Source organism: Triplophysa dalaica, chromosome 6, assembly GCF_015846415.1.
Source record: "Triplophysa dalaica isolate WHDGS20190420 chromosome 6, ASM1584641v1, whole genome shotgun sequence".
Classification (NCBI taxonomy): Eukaryota; Metazoa; Chordata; class Actinopteri; order Cypriniformes; family Nemacheilidae; genus Triplophysa; species Triplophysa dalaica.
In genome coordinates, this window is record NC_079547.1 from 13,979,867 (window position 1) to 13,993,361 (window position 13,495).

Below are 13,495 nucleotides of genomic sequence, written 5' to 3' on the forward strand. Positions count from 1 at the left end.
TCAGGAAAAAAATCCCTCAAGCCATCTAGAGTTTTCAATGGAAACCGCCCAGGTTTATTAAATGCATTATTAATTAACTTACTTTTCATTGTACCGTTTGAATACTGGCGTCTAAAATCACCGCATCGTTGTTTCCAGGAGCAGTTTGAACGGATTAAAGGTAAGGCTTCGCTTTTATACTCTTCCTTTTAGCCGAGCCCTCGCTAGAGTCATGGCGCCCGTCCGCTCGGTTGTAGTGCTCGTCTACGGGAAGGTGTTTTAATGGCTCCCCGTATCGCTGACGTCTATTGACGCGGGCACTTGCGTGCCACTAGCTTGAAAGTTTGTGCAGAGCGCGGCATAAAGTCGCCCACGGGCTTCATAACACACAGAAGCGGTTTATACTAATGCAGCGGTTTGGTTTATTCAGAGATGCACTTTTTACAACGATCTCTCGGGGGAAGAGGGCTTTTTGACTTGGGCTTTCGCAAATTATATACAAAACCCCAAATCGCAATCTACTCCCACGTGAGGTTGTTTATATGTAATACAAACACGAACGGCTGTAAAAACGTCTACATCTATACAACTTTGCGATATAAATTATTAGATAAATCCTAAGAGCAGCTAACGTTATCTATATTCCTTAGCCAGTTAAAGTTAGCTGCTTTAGCCGTCACGTTATATTCTTGCTTTCATGGGTAATGTTAGCGGCTGATATAATTAAAAGTAAGAATTCAACAGGTGAATTTAGAATGCATTTTTATTATGGCTTCCATGGAAAAAGAAACGATGTCGATATCGTTTATTTGGGGAGAATGTAAGCGATGATGGGCGTTTTTAGCATCCGGTTTTAGTTTAACGTTAGTACTGTAAATAACGACAAAGCAGCTCCATCCACAACACAGTGATTTACTAACGTTACCGCATATGCTCTCGTTTCTGTTCCTCCTGCAGTTTTCACATTAGATCATTAAAAACATTAGCTCTAGTCTGTTTTGTATTTTTTAGTTTATTTTGTTTATTTGTACCTCTACAACAGTGCTTTTTTTGCCTCTGCGCAATTTGAAATTTGAGCTTACAAAAAGAAGAGAAAACTGCACAGTAATGTAAAGAGAACAACCCTTGAAGGCTTGAATGATATTAAAAGTGTGTGTGGTTGAGGAGAAGGTTTGGAACAAGTCTGTACTGGGGGAAATGGAAACAGTGACTAAATAACTGTTATAGGTTTTTGACTGTTTGCCTGTAATGGCACAAATACAGACCTCCCTGTTCACACGTATAAGAACACATTGCATTTGAAAGCGCGATACAGCTATTGTTTTTATTTTTAATCAGAAATGTTTGTTTTCGGAGATGAACCCTCATCTTTTTGGGATGCTAACGTAAACATTACGTTACCAGTTGAGCTACAGGGACTGGAAGAACGAGCAATGGATGTGACATTTACAGTCAAAACGTAGTGTTTTCTCATTTAGATGCGTTTAGACATGACAAATAAGAACGCAAGGGGACAACACAGAGGGATTTTACAATTCAAGAACCAGAAGCAATAAAAGTGCAATAAAAAATGCATTTTTCGTGCGTTTGTGAAGAAAAAAACAATATTGTCGATTTTACATTAATCCGTTATGAACATGATAATGCTCAAAAATGCATTTATCTGACTGGAAAATATAATGTGTTGACATCCGAGAAATCAGTATGGTAGAAACGTATTGTTCATGGTAAATTACCTTATATAACTCGTACTGTTATTTTTATTAGTGGTCGACCGATGTGGCTTTCTTATGGTTGATGCCAAAACGAAATAAAAAATGAGAGAGATTCAAAATGGTAAAACTAAATGAAAGATTATGGTGTATTAAATGGTAAGTTAGTAACATGTAGCTTTGCTTTAAAATTAAGTTAATCTCAAATGAATCCAGAATGTAAAAATGTATTAGATACAATTCCAAATATTGACAAAATATATTGGCGCCAGCAATATATCAGAAAATTGTGGTCTATCGTATAACACAGCATTACATTGACATTACATATGGATCTAAATACTTTTCTGTGTTTTACATAAGGATCTAAATTCTTGTCTGTGTTGTTGCAGTGGCAATGGAGGATGTTCATCAGAATAACACCAATGGCTCCGAGTCTCAAACTGTCATCCCTACAACTATTACTGCCTCTCAAATATCTCAGATAGCACAGCAGGTACTGTAAAGCTATGTGCATTTCATATATGCTTGTACGCACCTTTTATGAGTTCTTTACAAATGGCAAGTCTGCTTGTATTGTACCACGTAATATTTTGTTAAGTGTTTGAAAAGAAGCCTTCATGTGCATGTTTCACATATATGATTATAAATGCAAGCTTTTGCGTTTAATTTGCCATTGCCCTTGTGCATTGCTTTAACATCATCATCTTCCTTGTGTGTTGTGTAAAGATGTCTCTGGGTGGGTCTCAAGTGGCCGTGGTCCAGCTGCCCAGTGGTCAATTCCAGGTCCAAGGTGTGATTCAGGCAGCTCAGTCATCAGTTATCCAGTCTCCATCAACTCATGCACAGGTAACACTTTGGTTTAACATGCTGTTCTTAATTTTCATCCCAGAATCATAAGTGTACATGTTGATCTCTGCTTTAACAATTTTTCTATTTAGGGTCAAGGATCAGACAGTGATGATTCTCAAGATTCATCTGACAGTGGATCTAACCAGCAGTCAAGAGAAATCTTGGCTCGCCGCCCATCCTACAGGTATTGCTGCTCTTCTGAATTTGGTATTAGTAGTGGGTTCTTCATTTGTTAAAATTAGGCAGTCTGGTCCACAACACGAACTATTGATCATTGGACCCAATGTTGGGTACATCTTTCCTGAAAGGTTTATACTAAAAATGAATTTCTCTATAGAGATATTGAATGTAATGTTTACTTCCAAGACCCTATGCTTGCACTTTTGTAAAACTGTTAAAACGTAACTTATGATTATGGTTATTAAGCATGTGAAATATAAGCGCTGCATAAAACTTTGTTCCTTTTAATGTTTCAGGAAGATTCTAAATGATCTCTCAGCTGAGGAAGTGGCAACTCAGAACGAGGAAAATGAAGAAAGCTCCACCTCCTCTGCCATAACCAGTGTCTCACTCCCCACTCCCATTTACCAGACAAGCAGTGGCCAATATAGTAAGTCTAACACTATATAAACTAATATTTTTACAGGGTATGGAATAATTATGTGGTAACTTCCATAACGTGTTTTGCAACAAAAAGGAAGGAAATACTTTCATAAGAAACACAAGGGAGACGAATAAGCAATGTGTGTTTATTTACCCTTGCACTTTTAAGTCTTACAATGTCAATTCTTTAGACTTTCGATTTCTTCCAATTCAAAGCTGATTTTGCTTGAAATTTGTAGTGTAAAATACTACAATTGTGCTTTAATGTGATAAATCTGTATGCACAGTATCTCACAGTTTTGTTTGCTGCTTTGCAGTCACAATTTCATCCAATGGCTCACTGCAGCTGGCTAGCGAGGGAATGCAAGGTCTGCAAACTCTCACCATGACCCACTCGAACCCAAGCCAGCCCACTATACTACAGTACGCCCAGACTGCTGATGGCCAACAGATTTTACTGCCCAGCAACCAGGTGGTGCTCCAAGGTAAGCACAAACATATACAGTATCATGTATACGTGTGGCACTCATATTGTTGGTTTAGCAACACCGGTTGTGATATTGTGTCGTAGGTGCGGGTGGAGAAATGCAAGCTTATCAGATTCGCTCCTCTAACTCATCGATGCCTCAGACCGTTGTCATGACATCCCCCGTCATCAGCTCCCAGGGCAAGAGCGATGACCCACAAATGAAGAGAGAGATACGCCTCGCAAAGAACAGGTAGAGTGAAAGAGAATTAGTTTGTTTAGCGAAATAAAGTTGGTTGGTGATATCACACTATGATGGTTTGTAAATAAGTTTAACGCAATTATTTGTTCTAGGTGAATTGACGTAGTTTATCAGTTAATTGTAACTACCATTTCTGTCTGATTCAAATCTTTGTGTAGGGAGGCAGCCAGAGAGTGTCGGCGAAAGAAAAAGGAGTATGTTAAGTGTTTGGAAAACCGTGTGGCTGTGCTGGAAAATCAGAACAAGACTCTTATCGAAGAGCTGAAGACATTAAAGGACCTGTACTGTGTCAAAAGTGGCTAATGGGACATTCCTCCAATCACGCTAAAGGAACTTTACCGGCATACCTGTCTGCCTACTTGCTTATACAAATGCAGAAACTTTGACTTTTTGGCACAGGGAATACATTAATCCTCCTCCTGTCAAACGTCTGTTTTTAACTCCTTTTTAACTAACAGCCTAAGAACGATTGACCAGAAAAAACGAATACGCTTTTCAAAGTAGATGGAAAGAAGGATCAACTTTTCCATGACATGTTTTTATTTGCGGTCAACAGATGTTTATATTTGTGTATGTATCTTGTGCAAGTATTGGCACATCTACACTGGGAGTTCTTGCTTTGTCCTCGACCCATTTGGTTTCCAGGGAATCTTGAATGTTAATTTTATTGAAGTGCTTGCTCAACACATCTTTTGCTTGCAGTAGAAATGCAGAATTGACAGACTTATATTTTTACCTTATAACTGATGCGCTTGAACGGTGTGTGTATGAAAATTTGACGCGATTGTCATGCAGTTGTGTTTTTTGCATTATTACCCCGTTTTTGAATTTCTGGTATTTCTATCCCCATTCCGTGTTTTATTTCATTGAATTTTAGTGCAACGATTCCTACAGAGTCTGAACAGAATTTAAGGTAAGAGCTTTGGCAGATTTATGAATAAATCTATGGCTAACAGGAAACCGAGGTATACTTGTTTTAGACTCAAAATAAGCCTTATTCTGAATTGATATTGTAATAGTGTCAGACTTTGTAATGTCCAACTGGTCTGTATGCCATATTCATGTACACACTTTATTTGCGTCTTTTGATGGTTTTAGCTTATAGGCTAGGCTCATGGATTACTGCTGTTTAAAAGTGAAGCTGTTACAAGACAATCGAATCAGGGAGCACATACCTGCACTTCACAAAGCAGGACACATCAGTAAACCATGAACTCAATAAAGATGTCCCTTGTTTTTGGTAAGGTGAATCTAAATAAATATTTTTCCAGCCTTTGAATGGTTTTCTTATTTTTCTCATTTCCAGTTTTAATGATGTATACCTGGTTTTGAATTAAGATGCAGTCGTATGGGTCAGAAATGAATGGTTTACTTTTGCTATGATATTTTGTAATATTTGGAAAGAAACCAGAGCCGTTGAAAAACAGAGTTGTGACACATTTTGATAATATCGCTGCTGCATGGTCACTTGGTTCATGGAGCTCTCAGTAGTTCCAAACTATAAGTCTGTATGAATGGCTTTAAGCGTGAGAGACAGTGGAAGCAGCTGTATTTACAACAAATTTCACTAAATACCAACACAATATATAAACTGATTACTATGGTGATCAAATTTATAATAACAAAGAGGGCCCTCTAGGCCCTCTATGATGACCTAAACTATCGTAAAAAATTATATAAAAAAACTGATGCAGACTCTATCCACGTGAGATTTCCAAGTCTCACGAGAGTAATTCAAGATCACAGACTAGTCGCAGTTCTGTGATGTCATAAGCTGTATGTGCAGCCTGCGCATGCTGCAAGAAGTCGAACGTGTGCTTATACAGGCTTGGGGCGTCTTGTAGTAGCATACCGCTGGCTGACAGTATGGTAAATCAATGGGAGAGATTCATTTTGAGTGATAATTTTTCTAAATGGGCGCGTTTAGGTTTTGCTAACTTTCCGCCATCTGGGGAGTTGTTCACCAACAGTCTCGTAAAGCAGAAGAAGCACAAAAAGTTGGTTCCAAACGCCAAAAAACTGAAAAAAAAGAAGTGCTGAAAACGTCATTCAAAACAGCATGTGGATGAACTTTATCAAGTCTCGGGGGAAAAAAGTTGATAAACATTGTTCAAAAACAGGAGGAAGGCTTTGTTATCAAGTCATTGTTTATGTTGCTTAATGTTATAGCTTTTTTTTTAGATTAGTGATTTTGACTGTTGTCAGTCTTAAATTTAACATATTGTGCATGCATATTTGCATAACGGACATTTTATTAGATATATGGTACATCTACTACGGTCAGTTCCATACGTTAAGTTCACTGTAACGTTACCAGTTTAATATTAAGATTTATCATAATCATAGTTTATTCGCTGGTGAATCTGTTTATTTTCTGCTAGTGTAGCACCTGTTTTCTTTGCTGAGAGTGCTCTCATGAGGTGTCACTTTTTAAACTGGCATTGTGTACATTAGTCTGTGTTGGTTTTATGATCAGACTGGGGGGCAGTGTCTGTCATGTGGTCCATTATTCCGTTAAAGGGCACATACTGCGACACGCTGATCATAATGCACATGTGCAAAAATGTGTATTTGTGTTGTGTGTTATGTTGGTGATAACTGTCTCTGCGAACTGTGTTCGTATTGTTGCGACTGGAGTAGCATTGTAAATGTATCATGTGTAAGTGTGATGGTAATTTATCAATAAATAATCAAATATTGCAAGTAAATGCATCACAAAGAACGCAGAAAAATGAACAAGACAAACAATTTCAGTCAGTAAGAGTTTTTATTATATAATATATACAGGGAGAGGATAGAAACTATTTTATATATTGAGCATCCTTTATAGAAAATCATTCAACCACACATACCGACACAGAAAAGCCTTTTTATTTAGGAAAACAATATTTTGTTTTCAAAAAATCCTTTAAATTGTTAAGTTTAGTATAGTTTATTAATTTATACAGCACATTTAAAAACAACAGAAGTTGTAACCAAAGAGCGCTGTACATAGATAGTAAACACAAATTAAAAGAAAATTTAAAGTTAAATTATCTGACTGCATCAAAACCAAAGAGACATATGTAAAGATATAAACAACCTCAATTAAAACGCAAAGAATACAGATGTGTTTTTAGGGAAGATTTCAAAATGGCAACAGAAGGGAAGATCCAATATAAAATAAAACAGGTGTTTTACTGAGATCTATTTTATCAACTTAGTGAAATGAATGGACTTCAATGCAACGTATAGAACTATAGCGCCCTCCATTACACTAGTTGCTTTCGCATTCCATTCTTCCAACGGATGTCGATGGGAGTGTCGCAACTCTGTTTTTCAACGTTTCTGGAAAGAAGTTTCTGGCTTTGTTTCGGCCTATTTTTAAAAAAGTATTCTGCTTAATATTGCGATTTATCATACAGCATTATTTAATTAATGTGCTTATTTAGCCGTTACCAGATATTATGTACCCACCTTTCATCTCATATTTGGAGCCGGGCTTGGTTGTGAAAACCCTGAGTGGCTAGGAGACCCCTGCATTGTTTGAGTGTGATCAAATCCAAAAGATGGCACTGCAGCACAACCTTAAGGACCAAACCCCTCATCTGCATGGTAAACACTTACCCTGCCTGTACTGTTTGTGTGTTGGAAGTGTAGGTACTTACATTTGTTAATTTAGTGACGCATAAGTTATATAAGTGAAATATGCAGTGGAGCGCCACTAAACTCTGACTGCTCGCGGTGGGTTGTGGGTAATATCAGACGTTAGAGTGTGCATCATTCTGCAATTCGAATTTCTAAAGGAAGTAGTAGACCTTCCGGAAATCTTTGGAATACTATTTTTAACATACTACGATTTGGGACATAATAATTCTATTTTTGAATACTTAGGACGGATAGTATGATGATTGTAATGCAGGGCCTTATTATTCTTAAAATGTACATCTTGTTACTAATTTGATTTGCACCCATGATACTGGTATCGTCTTTAGCTGCGATTTAATTGGATGTATAGTAACAGCCGTTGGAAATGGAACTGGAAGCAGACTGAGGGTTACATACGGTGGCCCACTAGTGCTAAACACAACACAATTTAAAAAGCAAATATACAGTGGGTTGCCTACAGAAAGTATTCAGACCCCCTTAAATTCTTCACTCTTTGTTATATTGCAGCCATTTGCTAAAATCATTTAAGATCAGTTTTTTCCTCATTAATGTACACACAGCACCCCATATTGAAAGGGATATTGAAATTAATTGAAATGAATTTAGCAAATGGCTGCAATATAAGAAAGAGTGAAAAATTTAAGGGGGTCTGAATACTTTCCTGTATATCACAACACAACGGAATCAAGCTACGACACAACGGAATAAAGCCACAACACAACGGAATCAAGTCACAACACAACGGAAATACTCCCGACCACTAGGAGACACTAGGGTAGGAGGTGCGGGTTTTGTTGGGTGTTGTTTTAGTGGTTTTGGTAGCCTGTTTTGTTTGTGTAAAGCATTTAAATGGAAAGTGTCCTCTAATTTGGGAAAACTGAATGTCAATGGCGAACAATCTCATATGAACATATTATAGACTTGATACACAGCGCTTTTGAATTCTTGATTTTGATTGGCTAGTCATGACATTCTAATGTATGTAATGGCCCTTCACCAGACTTGCCAACCTGTGGAGGTGCTGCGCTGCTGCCTCTCATTGTGAAAATGTGATGTCTCTGGGCGGTCATTAAAGGTCACTAACCAGCCTGAAGTTTATGTATATTTTAAATATGCAATAGTTAATTGTCAATTTTTGCGGTAATGACTAATACCAATGACGCTTATGTTAGGCACAGTTTACGAAGACATTTAGGAAGTATTGTGTATTTGAACTTCCAAATCAACCCACTCTGGATTCCTTATTTAAATCTCTGTATTTGTCTTTTTGTTAGGTCATATATCTTCGGGAATTCCATTATTAAAACTATGTTCTCCGTGTTTTGAACGCAGTCAAATGTTGATAGTTTAGAGCCAGTTTGGATGCCGCTCACAAAAAGAGCGCAAAGAGGCCGTACATGACAGTGGAATGATTTTGGGCACCGCCTGCTCACAGCCTCTGTGCCGCCAACTTTCACCGGACAGAAGGACTCAGATGCAGGATGTTGCAAAAAATATAACTCCTCTGTGCCTGATACTTCCCACACTGGGCAGAGTGAGAGAGAAGGGCCTGACACTCCATCTTAGAGCTCCCATGTGGCCCAAAGCACCTTGGCTGGCAGAGATAATCCCTCTGTTATATGCCCAGCCGTGGCGCCTCCCCCTCCGCACAGACCTATTGTCTCATGGGAACGGGGAGATTTATCACCCACACCGTGACAGGGTGGCTCTATGGGCGCATGAGGGGACAAACTTAACGCCGCTTGGGTTTCACCCGCGTGTGGTTGCTACTGTAGAAAACGCCAGGGCTGTTTCTACAAGGTCCCTAATATGGTGTTAAGGGCAAGTGTATGAAGGGTAGTGTTATGGGCGCGGTCTCGCATCATATTAGTGCACTGCTCAGTTCCTGATATTTTGTTTTTCTTTAAAGGCCATTATGGATAAAGGCAGGTCTTTTTCCAAAATTAAGGTCTACCTGATAATGAATCAAACAGAGTGCTGCCCCCTGGAGCCATCAGAAATCATTCCACGAGGGGCTTAGCTGCCTCTTGGGCTTTGTTCAGGGCAGTATCACTGCAGGACATCTGCTCTGCTGCCAGCTGGGCTTCTCCCCATACGTTTATGCATTACTACCGATTGGATGTCACCAAAATCTCAGTAGCACATTCTGTTTTAGGAGTGGGTCCTTAAAGCCCCTTCTTGTTATATCCCTTTACCTTCTGTTTACACATTGTTGAAGTTACAAAGGTTTGACGGGCCGGTGAGCCATGCAGATTCATGTCACCAAGCATGCATTCAAATTCCTGCCTGGGTGTTATATATGTGTTGCTGGGTTAAGTACATGTGTGTGCCTTATACACTCACCAAAAGGATTATTAGGAACACCTGTTCAATTTCTCATTAATGCAATTATGGTGGTGGTGTAATGGTGTGGGGGATGTTTTCTTGGCACACTTTAGGCCCCTTAGTGCCAATTGGGCATCGTGTAAATGCCACGGCCTACCTGAGCATTGTTTCTGACCATGTCCATCCCTTTAGGACCACCATTTACCCATCCTCTGATGGCTACTTCCAGCAGGATAATGCACCATGTCACAAAGCTTGAATCCTTTCAAATTGGTTTCTTGAACATGACAATGAGTTCACTGTACTAAAATGGCCCCCACAGTCACCAGATCTCAACCCAATAGAGCATCTTTGGGATGTGGTGGAACGGGAGCTTCGTGCATCCCATAAATCACCATCAACTGCAAGATGCTTTCCTATCAATATGGGCCAACATTTCTAAAGAATGCTTTCAGCACCGTGCAGGCAGACCATATATGCACTCAGGTAAGGGGTTGGGGCCTTACCTGGGATTGGCTGCAAGCCTCTGTCTGTCTAGCCAGACATGGTGCAGTTGGATGCTTCTGCAGAAGTCAGGTACGGATGCCCTTCCCATCGGTGTATCTCTCCACTCAATGTTTCAGGGAACCGAAATATGTTACGAAAGTAACCTATTGTTGTTTTTGTTAAAGGGCTGCAATCCCAGAAAATGCCCTTTTAATTTTTTATCAACCAGACATTGAGTCGCCAGTGAGTGTGCAGAAACACCCTGTAATTATACAAATCCATCTATATTCTTCTTTTTCTTTAAATCACAACAGAGACACAAAACAGGCTGTTGGGGATCCCCTAATGGCTGATAATGTCAGCCATTATCAGGCAAGAGCAGATATAGCCACTAACCTAAAAATGAAACAAAATGAAAAAGAAGGAAGGGACGCTGCAACCTCAGGGACCGGTGTTATTAACGATTGAAAGTCCCGGGCGGTACGCCGAGGACTCTGCAGCCGGGCAAGAAGCACTTTTTTCGGAGCGACAAACCAACATTCACCGGTCCAGATCTCCGGTCCGGAAAGACGTACAGAAATGAACCGGGACTCATTCGAAAGGACTCCCCCGGGGGAAGACCAGGCTCTGGCCAGAGTCATTGAGAGAGAGAGTTCTGCCAACGGAAGTCAGAAACGCTGGAGCATCACGTGATTCATGGAGCCTTAAGATAATTCCAGGAAGTTATGTTTTCTCTTTAGATGCTTGATTTCTTAATTTTTTATTCATTAAATGGCTTCTGCCTTTAAATGGGTTAGAAGTTTACCTCAGTGGTCTGTTTAGTCGCAGCTCCATGCATTACTGATAACTTCCAGGAACTAGTGAAGCTGTGAAAAAACTGTTCCATTGGAGTCATCGAAAAAGATGCGACTCTCTTTCTTAAAGACTTGTGACAGACATAATTTCTGTAAATATACTCATTACAACGAAAGAATGTTATAACGGTGTCTTTCTTATTGAGTTCAGCGTTTTCTCGTTTGTCCTAAGTGCGACAATACTTGGTGTGCATATGTAAGACAACCTGGTTGCTGATCTTTACATACCTGTCTGTCATATACAAGTTCTCTGAATGCATGTTTTTGCCTATATCTGTGTTTATGTCTGTTAGTAATATGCATACACATGATTAATCATCAATGGTCAACATTTCATACAGCATATATTGTTCTATCTATGTTTTATTCTTCTCCATTTAATTCGTATTTATGAACAAGGCATTAAGGTGATTTTTATTGCATTTAGTGTATGGTTTTGGTTGGATAGGGCATTACAGACGTAATTGCAATTTCCGCCATATTGCTTGTCTTGATGTCATCCAAAGCACATGTGTAAGCTCTCTACGTCATATTTTGGAGGGGAGCAGCAGCTCATTTGCATTTAAAGAGACTCACACAAAAACGGTAGTTTTCCATTGCAGCCACATCCAAGTTCAACATACTGTAATGAAAGATGTGTGATGTATTTTGAGCTGAAACTTTACAGAGACCTTCTGGGGACACCACTGACTATTTTTACATTGCAGAAAACACCTGGATTTGCGGCCCTTTAACTTTTGACACATTCGTCAATGTAGATCGAGCTTTTACTGCGGGGACGCTAACATGACACGGCACAAAACGAAACGAAACGTGATTGTTTGCTTTACTTGTCAGTCATATGGTCTCTTGGGCGGGCCTTGGCCAAAGACAGCGGCGATAAATTAGGCGAGACTACCTCATACCTGGCTACGGACATGGCCTCCAGGTCTTTCCAAATGGCACATAGCCATCTTGCAAATAGTACCTACCTCACATACAATTAAATGGTAAGCAAAGATAGAATCCCTATTATTTTCTGCATGATTTGAGTTTAAATATTTCTTTATTTGCAGAGTTAGCAAAATGCTCTCTTACCAGCATTCTTCTCGGTTCTCAATTTTGACATTTCTGTTTTGTTGTAAACCAGAGGTTCTTAACTCAGGCTCTTAATGTCCATTATCAGCAGAAGTTGTCTCATCTCGAAGCAAGTAGGACACTCCAAATGCACGCTTCGAATGTGACCTTTTACAAGAATTTGGAGGATGCATGTGGTGTATTCTTCACTGCTGTGAAAACTCACTAGTCAGCTAAACATTTAATTAAAAATCATGGTGGTACATGCAGATTTAAGCAAAGATTTTGTGGTTTTAATACAAGTAATATAAAATTCTGTTACCTCAGTAAACTGGTCTAGTCAACAGGACTGACTACAGGAAGTGTCTAGTGATTTGGGATATATTGTACTCTGAAGGGCACTTCGGAGTGAAAAACAATCATGGCTTGCGTTGAAGGGTCATTCCAAACCAAAGTGCTCATAACTTGCCACTTCAAAGGGCCCTTCTGAATGAAGGATTTTGAAGGGTACAACTGATGGACACTTCGAGTTTCCATGATTCGTTGCCTGTCGACGGGGCCTCCTTATGGCGATGAGACGATGATGCAGAAGGAGATTTTAGGGCATAGGGATTAGCCATTCTGAGTTTAAAACCTATTAAGTAAAGTCTTTATATATGGGCCATTCTACAAAATACATATCAACATGTACACATTTCAATAATTGTGCTGTTTACTTTAATAATCTAATTTCAGAAAGTTTTGGAAAACTGTTCCTCTCCTCAAATTTCGTCACTATCAAAACACAATAATATATAATTTAATTTACATTTACATATTAAGATTGTTTAAATCTACTTTTTAATTATTACTTTTTGTAATTTAAATAAAACATTTAAAATTTTTACAATATTTAAAGTGTAATTTTTGAGATTTGTTGCATTTTGAATCCAAACTTTCTTTGTAAAAGACACAAAATTGATTCATTAGATTATTCATACATTGAACCAAGAACTATCATAACATCTTGATAATTCAATACACTCTATTTTTGACAAAACATCCCATTTTTCGGCCGTGGCCCACACATTATCAGTAGTGATGGTAATGTTTTGGTAGTGATCACAATATTTAATTTGCACAGCTGATTCAGTTTTTCGACATTTTATTTCTACAATTTACTATGTTGCACATACGCAGCCAGCACATATAGCAGACCAACATCTGACAGTAAATATCTAATAGAAAACCTACAGCTCACATACTAAATACT

The 13,495-nt window shown here is 38.9% G+C and overlaps 1 protein-coding gene across 1 annotated transcript; it reads left to right on the plus strand.

Annotated features, from left to right (window-relative positions):
* atf1 (activating transcription factor 1) lies at positions 1–5,153 on the plus strand. Its single transcript, XM_056749784.1, has 8 exons — positions 1–160; positions 2,084–2,187; positions 2,421–2,540; positions 2,633–2,727; positions 3,020–3,153; positions 3,464–3,631; positions 3,718–3,865; positions 4,033–5,153. Exons 2-8 carry the CDS (start codon positions 2,089–2,091, stop codon positions 4,175–4,177), a joined length of 909 nt encoding a protein of 302 aa, XP_056605762.1. The 5' UTR covers positions 1–160; positions 2,084–2,088; the 3' UTR covers positions 4,178–5,153.
* The last annotated feature ends 8,342 nt before the right edge of the window (positions 5,154–13,495 follow it).